This window comes from Chiloscyllium plagiosum, unplaced genomic scaffold (genome assembly GCF_037043375.1).
Source record: "Chiloscyllium plagiosum isolate Xiang-an unplaced genomic scaffold, Cpla_swu_hap1 HiC_scaffold_2, whole genome shotgun sequence".
NCBI classification, from domain to species: domain Eukaryota; kingdom Metazoa; phylum Chordata; class Chondrichthyes; order Orectolobiformes; family Hemiscylliidae; genus Chiloscyllium; species Chiloscyllium plagiosum.
This window is the reverse complement of record NW_028270140.1, coordinates 64314375-64328808: the sequence shown is the minus strand read 5'-3', so window position 1 is coordinate 64328808 and position 14434 is coordinate 64314375. Positions and strand designations below refer to the sequence as shown.

The 14434-nt window shown below is 43.3% G+C and overlaps 1 protein-coding gene across 2 annotated transcripts in view; it reads right to left on the bottom strand.

Moving 5' to 3' along the window:
* Positions 1-14434, bottom strand: part of hsd17b3 (hydroxysteroid (17-beta) dehydrogenase 3) — an 83635-nt gene that overhangs the window by 14632 nt on the left and 54569 nt on the right. For both annotated transcript variants that reach the window (XM_043713512.2, XM_043713519.2), the window contains exon 8: positions 7450-7531. In XM_043713512.2, coding sequence (XP_043569447.1) covers positions 7450-7531 — 82 coding nt within the window. The remainder of the gene's footprint in view (positions 1-7449; positions 7532-14434) is intronic.

Sequence of the window (14434 nt, the reverse complement as noted above, 5' to 3'; positions counted from 1 at the left end):
AAAAGTTGGAATCAGTCTTTTGTTTGCCTCATACAGTAAGAGGACCTGGGTAAACACTTTTATGAATAACAAACTGGCCAAAGTATCTGTCTAGGATATTTCACAGGCAACACCAGGGTCCCACTGACTGTCAGAGTTGATTCAATCCCCAGCCTTTGGACCCAGTGGTGTGACAACTGATGCCAGGACTAAATCCAGTCCATTATTTCATCCCATGTTGGGCCTCTCACCAAATATGGTCTGCTCCATTTTAAGGACCCTTATTATCACCTCAAATTTTACACTTGATGACCCATTAAAAGTGTGCTCAAATATTTCTCATCAATATATGTTCCCTTCTTTAGTCTCCTGAACAGTACTATCATCTTTGACTTTACATTGTACAGTAATTAGATGAACTTGATTAGACAAGAAAAGACAATAAAGTATTTGAAATGTGATTTTGTTAAGAAAACTACTTTCTTGCAGTGTACTCAATTTTTGCTCAATTTGCCTTATGTGAGGTGCTGGAAATGTGTTGCTGGAAAAGCGCAGCAGGTCAGGCAGCATCCAGGGAACAGGAGAATCGGCGTTTCGGGCATAAGCCCTTCTTCCTGAAGAAGGGCTTATGCCCGAAACGTCGATTCTCCTGTTCCCTGGATGCTGCCTGACCTGCTGCGCTTTTCCAGCAACACATTTCCAGCTCTGATCTCCAGCATCTGCAGACCTCACTTTCTCCTTATGTGAGGTGGACATGACACTATTAGCTCTGGCTCAGTTGGCAGCACTGCTTTCTCTAAGCCACAAAGTCATTGGTTCAAAGCCCAGTAAATTAAAATTAAAGCTGGTGCTCCACAGCAGTATTGAGAAAGCAATGCATTGTTGGGAGTACCATCTTTATGGTGAGATATTAAATCAAGCCTCCAACTTGTGCAGATGAATGTTAAAGATACCATAGCACAATTTTGATGAATAACAGTGTTATCTCTGGAGTCCTGGCTAATATCTATCCCTCTGTTAACATCACAAAGCATCCGTTGTCTTTCAGATAAGATATTATTCTGCATCATTTAAAAGGAAAAATGTTGCAGATGCTGGAAATCTGAAACAAACACGGAATGCTAGAGAAACTCAGCAAGTCTGGCAGCATCTGTGGAGAGAGAAACAGAGTTAACGTTTCAAATTTGGTATAACTTCTTCAGAACTAAAGAATGTTGAACAAAACACAAACAAAACAAAGCTGTGGGAGGATGGGATAAGAGAATGTAAGAAAAATGGAAAACAGGCATCAGGTGATTGATTTCTGAAGTTATTGAATTCAATGTTGAGACCTTGCAGCTGTAAAATGAGGCATTGAGGCTTGCATTTCGCTTCAGTGGAAGATGACGGCAGGCCCAGGACAGAAATGTCAACATGAGAGCAAGGTGGCTCATCGATATGAGAGGTCAGTGTCATTCGTATGGACAGAATGGAGGTATTCTGCAAAGTTCTAAATTTCTTCCTTTCTATCGCACTACCTGTTACTGGGATAGTAATAATATCCTCTACCATGAAATCTAAAGCAAAATATTAAATTAGATTACTTACAGTGTGGAAACAGGCCCTTTGGCCCAACAAGTCCACACCGACCCACCAAAGCACACCCACCCAGACCCATTCCCCTACGTTTACAACTGCACCTAACACTATGGGCAATTTAGCATGGCCAATTCACCTAACCTGCACATTTAGACTGTGGGAGGAAACCCACACAGGCACAGGGAGAATGTGCAAACTCCACACAGTCAGTCGCCTGAGGTGGGAATTGAACCCAGGTCTCTGGTGTTGTGAGGCAGCAATGCCACCGTGCCACCCACCATTTCTTTGTTCCCCACTATTAACCTCACAGTCTTTACTCCAATAGATCAACATTCACTTTAGTTACTCTCTTACCTTTTATAGAGAGAGTTTATGTTATCTATTTTTATATTTCATGCCAGTTTTCTTTCATAGTTCATCTTTACACTTTCTGACTTTTTAGTAACCCTTCTGTAATTCAAAAATTTCCCAATCTTCCAGCCTACCACTTGCATTTGCAATATGACATGCCTTAGTTTTTGTTTTGAATACTATCTTGAACTTGGTTAAAAATTACAACACCCAGTTATAGTCCAACAGGTTTAACTGGAAGCACACTATGCATATCATGACTATTTTGAACTTGATTAGCCATAGATGTTTCTCCTCCTCCTTACAACATTTCATCCTTTCTGAATTATATTTTAGTTGTAAGCAATTGAGTGTCTCCTTAAATATCTGCCACTGCTCATTAACTGTCCTTTGCTTTAGTCTTCTTGCCCAGTTCACTAAGGTCAGGTCTGTCCTCATGCCTAAATAATTACCTTTGCTTAATATGAAAATGATAGTGTGGGACTCCACTTTTTCACCTTCCAATTGGATTTGAAATTCAAGCATGCTATGAATATGCTTTCTTTTACTTTGGGATCATTAATTAATCCCAATTCATTACACAATATCAAATCTGAAATTGCCTGCTCCCTGCTTGTCTGTTGAAGCAATATGTTGGGGAACCAATCTCTAACATTCAATAAATTCTCCTTCAAGGAAAGCCTTGCCAATGTGATTGATCTCGTCTATAAGCAGATTAAAGCCATTCATGATTATTGCTGTACCTTCCTTACAAGAGTCCTGGTATTTCTTGGCTTATTGTGTGGCCCACTGCATGACTATCCTTTGGGAACCTATATATTTCTCCCACCAGGATCTTCTCTCCCTTGCTATTTCTTATCTTTACTCTGACTGATTCTATGACTTGATCTAGAACTCTCTCCCTCCCTCTTTCTCTGACACACACACACGCACAGTAAAAAGGGCAGATGTGAATAATGAAGTGTTAAATGTTTATCAATTGCATAACAAAGTGCCAAGGTGGAAGGGGAGGAAAGTTAGAGGAGATGGTGAAGTGGACCAGGATGTTACAGTGCAGGGAGGGAGGATGTGTTTCATTCTTGCATCCTGCTGGACATGTTAGAAGTGGTGGAGCATGATAATTTGAATGCAAAGACTAGTGGGGTGGTATCGTTGTTCTGAGAAGAAATGGAAGGGGTGAAGGGAGAGGAGAGCCTTCACAGATGGGTCGGTCATGGCTAAGGGCTCTGTCAACTATAGTGGGGAATATCTTCAGTTGAGATAAACGAAGGACATGTCAGATGTACCCCGATGGAAATGGGCATCATCACAACAGATGGAATGAAGACGGAGAAACTGGGAGAATGGAATTGTTGCATGAAGCAGGCTGTGAGGAAATATATTCGAGGTATGTGTGGGAGTCAGTTTGTTAGTTATTTGTGGACAGCCTATCATTGGAAATTATGTCAAGGAAGGGAAAAGAAAAGAAGAGAAGAGTCAGAAATGGACCAGGATAAAGTGAGAAAAGGATGGAAATTGGAAGCAAAACTTTCAATTCTGTATGAGACAGGAAATAGCACCAAAGATGTGATGGACATATTGGCAAAAGTGTTGTGGTTGGGGACCCGAGTAGAACTGTAACAAGAGGTACTCCACAGATGCTGCAAAGAGACAGATATTTTCAATCAAATTACCTGCCAAGATATACATAAAAACTCCTTGGATGTCCAGCTTAATTGCCTGGGAAGTTTAAACTTCTAATGGGCAGTTACTCTTAATCTGGAGCCCTCTGGAAAAGTCTCCAACTCAAATTAGTGGGAGAGACTTTGGAGGATTCCAACTTAAGTAGAAAACAGAAGTAGGCCATTCAGCCTTTAAGCATACGCCACCATTCAATATGATCATGATTGATCACCCAAAACAGTACCCTGTTCCCGCTTTCTCCCTATATCTTGATCCCTTTAAGAACAATATTTACCAGCTTCTTGAAAACATGCTCTGGCCTCCACTGCATTTTGTGGCAGAGAATTCTATAGGCTCATCACTCTCAAGGTGAACAAATTTCTCCTCATCTCATGATGAAATTCTTACTAGGTAGTGATGGGTTACCAATTATGGTGGATTACGGTGTTAAATGTCTTACAAATGGCAACTATCCTCATCAATATTCCATTTCATATCTTAATGAATGTGCCAAATAAGAGAATGCATTATGAAAATCGTAGCGGGTACCCAGTGATGTCAGCATGCTCTAAAAGGACTCCATATTACGTAGGAGCAAGAGCATCTCAGAGCATGACAACAGGTACCAGCTGCAGTCACTGTCATCTACCGACATTGGAATCCAGCATTTGCCAATTCCTTGTAACCATCCTAGCACTTTTCTGATCCACTTGCAGCCTGCAGGAAGGATCCAACTCACAGATTGGGCCAGGTAGCATCTCAGTGATGGTCGTTTGCTCTCTTAGTATTCACTCACTTAGCATTTACCTGCATATCCTTAACTTGTATTGCCATGCCTGTTAGCACATAGGTGCTTCATCTTGAGTCAAAGCTCATTATTGCAGGCACATAGACGAAAGTGGGGAGGGCATCTTGCTGCACAGCACATTAAGATGTCAGTTTAACATCCACAGAGTATGCTAGCTGTCTGCATAGCAAATAAACTGCATGCTTTTTCAACCAAATGTCCATTTCAGAAACTGGTGGGGGCTGATCCACAGTCCAGTCAAGGGGGGAGACCCTTGTCTGTCAAGGGCCCTGGCACAGTCAGAGACAGACACAGCCATTACACAATGCAGGGACTTGGCCATCATCTACTTAGGGTGCTCATGTTTAGACGATCTGTCTGACCACATTCTGGGAAATAGGAAACAGTGATCACTCCACCCAAAGAGCTAACTCCTGCTTTCTCTCCACAGAGGCTGTCAGACCGCCTGAGCTTTTCCAGAACTTCCTGTTTTGATTCTGATTTCCAGCATCAGCAGTTCTTTAGTGTTTTTTTTATTTACAATATTTCTTAAGATTATATTTATGGGCTAGGTGTAGCAACAAATGTATGTGTGTAGAAATGCAGCATCTGAGTTTGGAATCTTTCTGAAATTGGGCAGAAGTACCTGAAATTAATTAACCGAAACCATTTTTTGCAGCAAATTTCCAACCATTGCACTTAATGTATAATGAAGCGGCTTTGAGATTTTGCAAACACAACCGTAAGGTTAATCTGATAGCAGAATAATTGTAAATTTATGTTATTGAAGATTATGCAAGAAAGACTGGGATGGGAAAAAATTGTATATTTTTTAATTAATTCCTGGTACTGACATGGCTATCTGCATCCAGATAAATTTTCAAATCTTTGAAGGACAGGGCAGATACCCACATAGCAATAGTTTTGTTGTCAGAGCTTCTGCACCCATGTCACTGGATCACAGGGGCTATTTTTAATGATAACATTCTCGCTTGGGAACACACACTCCGGTTTCTTAAATGGTGGGTGATAGGGAAGCTTTTGGTGTTTAAAATGACCTGGGTATCCTTGTTCATGAATGACTGGAAGCTGACATGCAGATTTAACATTCAGTTAGGAAAACAAATTGTATGTTGAGTATAAAATTAAAGAGAGAAAGTGAGGGCTGCAGATGCTGGAGATCAGAGCTGAAAATGTGTTGCTGGAAAAGCGCAGCAGGTCAGGCAGCATCCAAGGAACAGGAGAATCGACATTTCCTGAAGAAGGACTTATGCCCGAAACGTCGATTCTCCTGTTCCTTGGATGCTGCCTGACCTGCTATAAAATTAAAGAGGTCTGAAACCTTTGTAAGATCATTCCTGATATACTTTGGGATAGTGAAGTTTCCCTTATCTAAGAAAGGATATACTTGCCATAGAGGGACTGCAATGGAAATTTACCAGAACAATATGTGGAATGGCAGGATTATTTTATGAAGAAGGTTTGACAAAATTGGGCCTGCATTCTTTTGAGTTTAAGAATGAATGATTATATAATTGATACTTTAAAAATTCTTAAATGGAGCAACAGCCTTAAAGAATTGCAACGAGGAGCAATTTCTTGACTCCAAGGGGTGGGGGAGCTTTGAAATTCTCTATCCAAGAGGCCTGTGGAAGCTCAAACATTGAGCATGTTCAAGACAGAATTGATAGTTCTGGAAAATAATGACATCAGGGAATATGGAGATAACGTTGGCAGTGTCATTGAGCTTGATGTAAGCCATGATTTACTAGAATGGTCAAGCAGGTTTGATGGGCAAAATGGCTTATTCCTATGTACTTAATTAAGAGCTTATGAGATATATTGCTGACTGGTCTGGTGAGTGCTGAGTCGACTGCATACCTTCAAGAGAGATTCAAGTGTCTTAATTACATCAGAATTTGTATGATTAATAGGGAAATGAGCCTGTAATCTCCTTTAATTATTTTAACTACCCAAGAGGGTCAGAGAATAGTTATATGGAGCTTTTATTCCGGATGGACCTGGATTTGTTTTGGCTTTCACATAAAGTGTGCTGAGCTGAGTCTGAGGAAGGATTGGAAAGTTGTTCTGTCCAATAGTGTTTATTTAATTTCCATAAATAAGACATCCAAAACATTGGAATTCAAAAAGGTAAGACTTTTGAGAAAGAACAGATTTTCCAATTAAAACAAGTAAACAATGACTTGAATTTTGGTAATGCTTTCTGTATAATTTTCCAAACAATAAAACCAGAAATCATAGGTTGTGTTACAAATTTCTGCAGACCCACTTCTATTCTGCTATTGTAACTTCATAGGAAGTGCAAAATCAATCTCTTAAATGCATAATTGAGATTTCCAATGCAATGAAATTATAGCGATTATTCTATTTTGTCAATTGCAATCGACAATACAACATAAAAATATTCTGAAGAGAAATTATGCTCCTGGGTATTTAGAGACAGAGATGTACAACATGGAAACAGACCCTTCAGTCCAACCTGTCCATGCCAACCAGGTATCCCAATCCAATCTAGTCCCACCTGCCAGCACCCAGCCCATATCCCTCCAAAGCCTTCCTATTCATATACCCATCCAAATGCCTCTTAAATGTTGCAATTGTACCAGCCTCCACCACTTCTGGCAGTTCATTCCACACCCGTACCACCCAGTGTGAAACATTGCTTGTTAGGTCTCTTTTGTATCTTTCCCCTCTCACCCTAAACCTATGCCCTCCAGTTCTGGACTCCCCCACCCCAGGGAAAAGACTTTACCTATATACCCTATCCATGCCCCTCATAAATTTTGTAAATCTCTATAAGGTCACCCCTCAGCCTCCGACGCTCCAGGGAAAACAGCCCCAGCCTGTTCAGCCTCTCCCTATAGCTCAAATCCTCCAAACCTTGCAACATCCTTGTAAATCTTTTCAGAATACTTTCAAGTTTCAAAACATCTTTCTGATAGGAAGGAGACCAGAATCGCATGCAATATTCCAACAGTGACCTAACCAATGTCCTGTACAGCTGCAACATGACCTCCCATCTCCTTTTATTTTATTTTAGAATAATAGTTTACTTATCGGAAATAACGCACCTTCGTAGAAGAGTACAAACCATACAGTGGACATGGAGCATTAGCCACACCAGATGAAATGTTCAGGATCAGGCCCTTCTGTCTGAAAGGGCAACATTGTTAATGGTTAAAACACACTCTACAATACCCTTCAAGTACTTTCCAAACAAGAATAAAAAAATCTAGATTAGATGCAGAATATTTAATTGCTTACTTTATACATTTTTCTCTTCAAGCACCTTACCTCATCCTGCCTATACCAATCCTGGCACTCCTGTTCTTTCTCCAAAATACTGAATTATGTTAAAAAAGCAGAATTAAAAACATTTTATCTGAATGCATACAGTATTTGAAACAAGGTAGGTGAATTGATAGTGTTAGTAGAAGTAAATGGATATGTTTTAATTGTGATTACAGAGATGTGGCTGCAGGGTTACCAAGGTGAGGAACTCAATATTAAAGGTTATTCAACATTTAGAAAGGACAGGCAAAAAGTAAAAGGGGGTGAAGTAATGCTGATAATATGGGACATGATCAGTGCATCACTGAGAAGAGCTCTAACTGGAAGATAGAGAGAATCTGTTTGGGTGGAACTATGAAACAGCAAAGAGCAACAAGTATTGGTCAAATTGCTTTATAGACTATCAAACAGTCTTGGTAATGTAGGGCAATATATAAGTCAGAAAATCTGAGCTAAGTGCCCCTAGGGGCATGCAATAATTATGGTTGTCTTCAGTGCACAAACATACTGGGTAAACCAAATTAATCAATGCTCTCAAGATGGTTTGCTACAGCAGTATGCTGAGGAACCAAATAGGCAATAGATTAATCTTAGTTCTAGTATTATCTCATTATGCACAGAAAAGGGACTAATTACAAATCTTGAAAATAACATTGAGGGAAAGCTAAATAAGTATGATTTTTTTTTATTAAGTTTGAAAAAGAAATTTTCTTGAGAGAGAGAGAGACAGACAGAGAGAGAAAGAGAAAGGAATAATGATAATTCAGCTTCTGATATAGCCATTTTAATCTCTCAATGGATACAGCAAAATACACTGCGAATTTTTTTAAAAAATAGAATCCCTACAGTGTGGAAACAGGCTGTTCAGCCCAACAAGTCCACACCGACCCTCCAAAGAGCATCCCACACAGACGCAGACCCCATCCCCCTACCCTATAACCTTGTAATTCCCATGGCTAATGCACCTAACCTACACATCCCTGAACACTATGGGTAATTTAGCATGGCCAATCCAGCTAATTTGCACATCTTTGGATTGTGGGAGGAACCGGAGCACCAATCAGAAACCCACGCAGACATGGGGAGAATGCAGCCTCAATTCAGTGTGGAGTTTGCACAATCAAACCCAGGCCCCTGGTGCTGTAAGACTGAGCCACTATGTCACCCCCATGTCCTTGTCTACTTGAACTCTGGGAAATCCCAGTACTCTTTTTCAGGCCATGGGTTTGAAATCACAGAAGAGTCTCCAGTTTGTTATGATCCCCAATAGCATTTATAAAGTTATTTGAATTTCCAGTTATTCCAATAATTGACTGACAGGATGAGAGACAAGATGAAATAATTCCAAGGAGGTAGGTACCTCAGTCACCAAGTCCATTTTTATTGACAAATGCACAGTATTATGGATTCTGACTATCTTGCTCAGAATGAAGACAATCTATGAGAATCTTTTTTTTTCTATGAGAGAATCCTGCTTCTTTTTTTTCTTTTGTCCAGCTCCCTCAGTGCCAGCTCTCAGAGTGAACAGGATGTCTGACACTCCTGTTCTTTTTTTTAAAATACTTACCCCCACACTACCGCCTAACTGCGGTACAGTGAGAGACACAAGGTGCACCGATCTTTATTCAAATTTCCACCACCAGGAAGCAAAGAAACACCCAAGTGGCCAGTGACAAGCAGTGTCCTTCTCATCAAAGGGCAATGCTGTGAGATCAAACAGCGTAACCTCCAGAGGGTCAATGGGAAAATGTGTCCCGCCCACAGTGAGCCCCCTCTCCACCGCCAGGTGGACCGCCTGCTCGGTTTTTAGGAAAACGACGGCCTTCCCGTACTACCCATGGCCTTGCTGCAGGCCTCGATAGTCATATTGGGGTGGGGATAGGCCTTTACCCCCAGGCGTTTAGTTAAGTGCCTGAAGGGGGTTGCGGTTGCGGCTGGGGTTGGGACAGCCAAGCCTAACGCAGCGGCTACCCAGGCGTAGGTGCGGCTGGGCCCTGAGACCTTCGGGCTCGCCATACTCTGCTGCTGGATATTGGTAGGCCTTAGGCAGCAGCGGTGGAGGTGGGCCTCTGGCAGCAGCAGCGGTGGAGGCAGGCTTCGGGCGAGTCCCAAGTAGGCCCTTTGTCGCAACGGTGGGGGCAAACCTGTTGGGGAGGGTCCCCAAGGCAAGTCCCAGGCAACCCCAAAATTGAGTCCCAGGCAGCAGCAGTGGTGGAGGTTGTGGGGAGGGGCCCATGGCGAGTCCCAGGCAGCGGTAGAGGAGGCAGGCCTCAGGCAACAACAGCAGTGGAGGCAGGCCTCTGGCAAGTCCTAGGCAGGCCCTTGGTCGCAGCGGTAGGGGCAGACCTGTTGGGGAGTGTCCCCAAGGCAAGTCTCAGGCAGCAGCAGTGAGGCAGGCCCCAAGCAGCAACAGCTGAGGCAGGTCCGGGCGGGGTCCCAGAGACCAGCAGTGGGAGTGGGCCCCAGGTCAGCAGCAACACTCCCTTGACCTGGGTGAGGCTAAGGCTGCAGCTCCAAAAGTAGGCCCCAGACTCAAAAGCTCTCACCTCCTTCTGCTTCTGCCTCCTCCTGCCTCCTCCTCCTCCTCCTCCTCCTCATCTTCTTCCTTCTTCCTTCCTTCCTCTCGATGTGGGGCAGCTGGTCCAGGTACAGGCCCCTCGAGGAGGAGAGTCCTTGCACGTGCGTGCACACACACTCACACTGATCCAACTCTCATTAGGATAAACACCCAAGTGGCCAGTGACAAGCAGTGCCCTTCACAAAAAACAGCAATGTTGTGTGATCAAAACAGTGAAAGGGAGGGTAGGGACTAAATCAAAATAGAGTTGGAGGGGGAAATAATGCACTCCACTCACTGCGGCACCCACCCCTCCCTGAACAAGTCCAGGGTGTTGGTGGAGACCGTGTGCTCCTTCTCCAAGGACACCCGGGCTCTAACGTAACCACGGAAGAGGGGCAGACAGTCGGCCCTAACGACCCCCTCCACGGCCCGCTGCCTGGACCTGTCTATGGCCAGTTTGGCCAGGCCCAGGAGCAGACCCACGAGGAGGTCTTCAGACTTGCCCTCCCTCCTCCGTACCGGGTGCCTGAAGATCAGGAGCGTGGGACTGAAGTGCAACCAAAAGCAGAGGAGGAGGTTTTTAAGAAAATCAAAAAGGGAGTGCAAACCCCCACCCCAGACAGACACATACACACAGACAGACAATGACCCATATGCACACACATATTTTGTGTGGTGAATTTGTACTTGCCGAGTTACATTGCACTTTGCTCAAAAACTGCATACATTCATGTAGAACTCTGAGCTCAAAAACTGCATGAATTTATGTAAAACTCTATTATCTCACTTTTCAGATTAGTATCAATCTAAACATCAGGTCATAGACAGAGAACACAGGGGGCTAACATCTTCAACATATTGTCTAGCTATCACCATTGTTAACAACTAACCCGAGAATGCAACTTTAAAAAAAGGGTTTTGTGATTTACACATGAAAGAAGTGAAACTATCACTGTATTCTAACAGATGAAAGGCTTAACAGACAATCAATTCTTCAATGTATAATTTCAGTTACATCACACTGCAAATTTTTGCTATAAATTCTGTGTTACGATCGAGCCCTCCACTATCACCTGATGAAGGAGCGTCGGTCCGAAAGCTAGTGTGCTTCCAATTAAACCTGTTGGACTATAACCTGGTGTTGTGTGATTTTTGACTTTGTGAATTTCACTGTTTGTGTTCTGAGACTCCTCATCCATTGCAATTGCAGGTAGGTGTGGCTCATGTCCAGTTTCGTTTCGTAAAGGACAGCTCCACGCCCCCCCTAGCCCCTGAACTACACCAACTTTGCATGCAAGTCCTCAATGCGAGGGATTGTGTATTTGTCCATCTATGAGAACAGTTTTACCATTTGCTTAAATTCCCCACGAAGGCAAACTCACTCATCAGGCTTCACAATGGGTCCAATCTGTGCTGCTCATTCTGCATTGGTTTGATGATCCCTTTGTTTTCCAGCCTCTTAATTTTCACCTCAACTAGTGCCTGCAACACAAATGGCACTGGGCAAGCATTGTAAAATCTCAGAATTGCTTCCTGATCAACATGTAAAGTGGCTTTGGCCCCTTTGATAGTCCCAAGCCCTTTCTGAAATATTCCAAGGCGTTTCACTCAGACTTCATTGAGGCAGCCGTTTTCCAATGGAAGAATGTTAAACCAATCTCGGTAAATCTTTCTCAACCAATGCTGCCCCAATCAGCTTGGGCCCAAGCCTTTTACCAGCATCAATGGTAACTGCACCGACTGCCTCTCACAGGAGACTGGAACCGAAGTTGTATACTTAATATGCAACAGTTCACCAGTGTGAGCTCTCAGATTGACTGAGATCTTGTGCAAACCTAAGGCTTGGAATCTAATGTGAATCTTGTTAAAGAAAGATTCTGCAACCACAGATACAGCTGCGCCGGTATCGACTTCCATAGGATTTGAGTGACCATTTAACAAAACATTAACTTTAATCAAATTCAATTTGGATGTCACTAAGCATTTTAATTGCTTGAATCCACATGTAGGGGGACTTTCCAGGGTGTGCACTCTACTGGGCACCGGCCTACCAGTTTTCTTCACTCCGACCTTGTAGGACTCCTTTGCTGCCTCGAGTCCGCACACCGGCAGCAACTACAATGGCTTGCTGGCTCAGATCCTGAGGAACATTTTAGCCACATGCCTGAGGCCTTGCTTTGTTGTGGAGTTCTGCTGTGGGCTGGCCTAGGATCCTTCTGCTCAAAGTCAAAAGTGTGGTGCTGGGTAAGCACAGCCGGTCAGGCAGCATCCAAGGAGCAGGAAAGTCGACGTTTTGAGCATAAGCTCTTCATCAGGAAGGTCTTCAACATTCCTGATGAAGAACTTATGCTCGAATCGTCGACTCTCCTGCTCTTTGGATGCTGCCTGACCGGCTGTGCTTTTCCAGCTTTTCCACTTTTTGACTCTGATTTCCAGCATTTGCAGTCCTCCCTTTCTCCGTCTGCTCAGAACATGCTCTGCGTGAGGCTCTGCAATTGCCTACACGTGAACTGCAGGATTGCTGTGCACGCATGCCTAAGAAGGCTCATGCAGCATGTGTCAATGACTACCACCCAGTGGCCCTAACTTTGGTGGTCATGAAGTGCTTTAAAAGGCTGGTCATGGCGTTAACCAACTCCAGCCTCCCCACCACTCTTGACCCACTCCAATTTGCCTATCGGACCAAGAGATCCACGTCAGATGCCATATCACTTGCCCTTCACTCCTCCCTAGAACATCTTGACACCAAGAACAGCTACATAAGAATCCTACTCACTGACTACAGTTCAGCCTTCAACACTATTATTCCCTCGAGATTGATTACTAAACTTAGTGATCTCTGACTAAGCCCAACTCTCTGCAACTGGATCCTCAGTTTCCTGACCCACAGGCCATAATCACTGAAGATTGGGGACAATATTTCATCAACACTAACACTCAATACTGGAGCCCCCCAGGGACTCCCTACTTTACTCACTGTATACCCATGACTGCGTCACCAAATACCAGACTACTGCCAAGTTCGCTGACGACACCACCATAGTCAGTCAAATCTCAGATGGTGATGAAACAGACTACAGACGGGAGGAGGAAGATCTGATAAAATGGTGCACTGAGAACAACCTAGCTCTCAATGCCAGAAAAACCAAGGAACTCATTATTGATGGCGGGATGTTACTCATGCCGCCCTACACATTAACAGCACAGAGGTGGAATGAGTGGAGAGTGTCAAGCTCCTGGGAGTGGTCATCCACAACAAGCTTTCTTGGACTCTTCATGTGGACGCACTGGTTATAAAGGCCCAGCAACGTCTCTTCTTCCTCAGGCAGCTAAGGAAATTTGGCATGATGGTGAATACCCTTTGCCAATTTTTATAGGTGTGCCATCAAGAGCATTCTGTCTGGATGTATCACTACCTGGTATGGCAACTGTACCATTCAAGATCAGAGACGGTTAAAAGAGAGTGGTGAACTCAGCCTGGACAATCACAAAGGCCAACCTCCCACCTATAGAATCCATCTACCAGGCCTACTGTCAAGGAAAGGCCACGCATTCTTAAAGATCCATCCCACCTTGGCAATGCTTTTCTACAACCTCTACCAACAGGGAGTAGGTACAGAAGCCTGAACACATGCACCAGCCAGTTTTGAAACAGTTTCTACCTTACTGTTGTTCGAATACTGAATGGACTCTCAAACTCTTAACATTCGCCTGTATCTGTGTTTTTGTTTTTGCTGCTGTTTACCTATTATTTACTTATCTATGCTACTTAACTCTGTGATCTGCCTGTATTGCTCGCAAGACAAAGTTTTTCACTGTGCCTCAGTACACGTGACAATAAGTTAAATTCAATTCACTTCAAGTGGTGTTCCCAAGCTCAGTCAAACAAGTGAGAGAATCCATTGGGATACTCTGTGGCTCCCATGCTCCAATTACAATGCCAGCTGTAATGCCTGTTTGAAGTGCAGTTAGGCTTCAGCTAGTGGGCACTTTTGCATGGTTAGATCATTAATCCCACATACCAAACAGTCTCTCAGCATCTCACTCAAAATCACATGCCTCTGCTAGTCATCTCAAACTTATCATAAATCTTAATACAGATACCTTCAGTTCTCTAACAGCCAAACAAAATCAATAGCATTTCAGAATTAGAGAAGGTTTGGGTTTGTAATATTTCTTAACCAGCTCCATTAACTCTTGGAGGG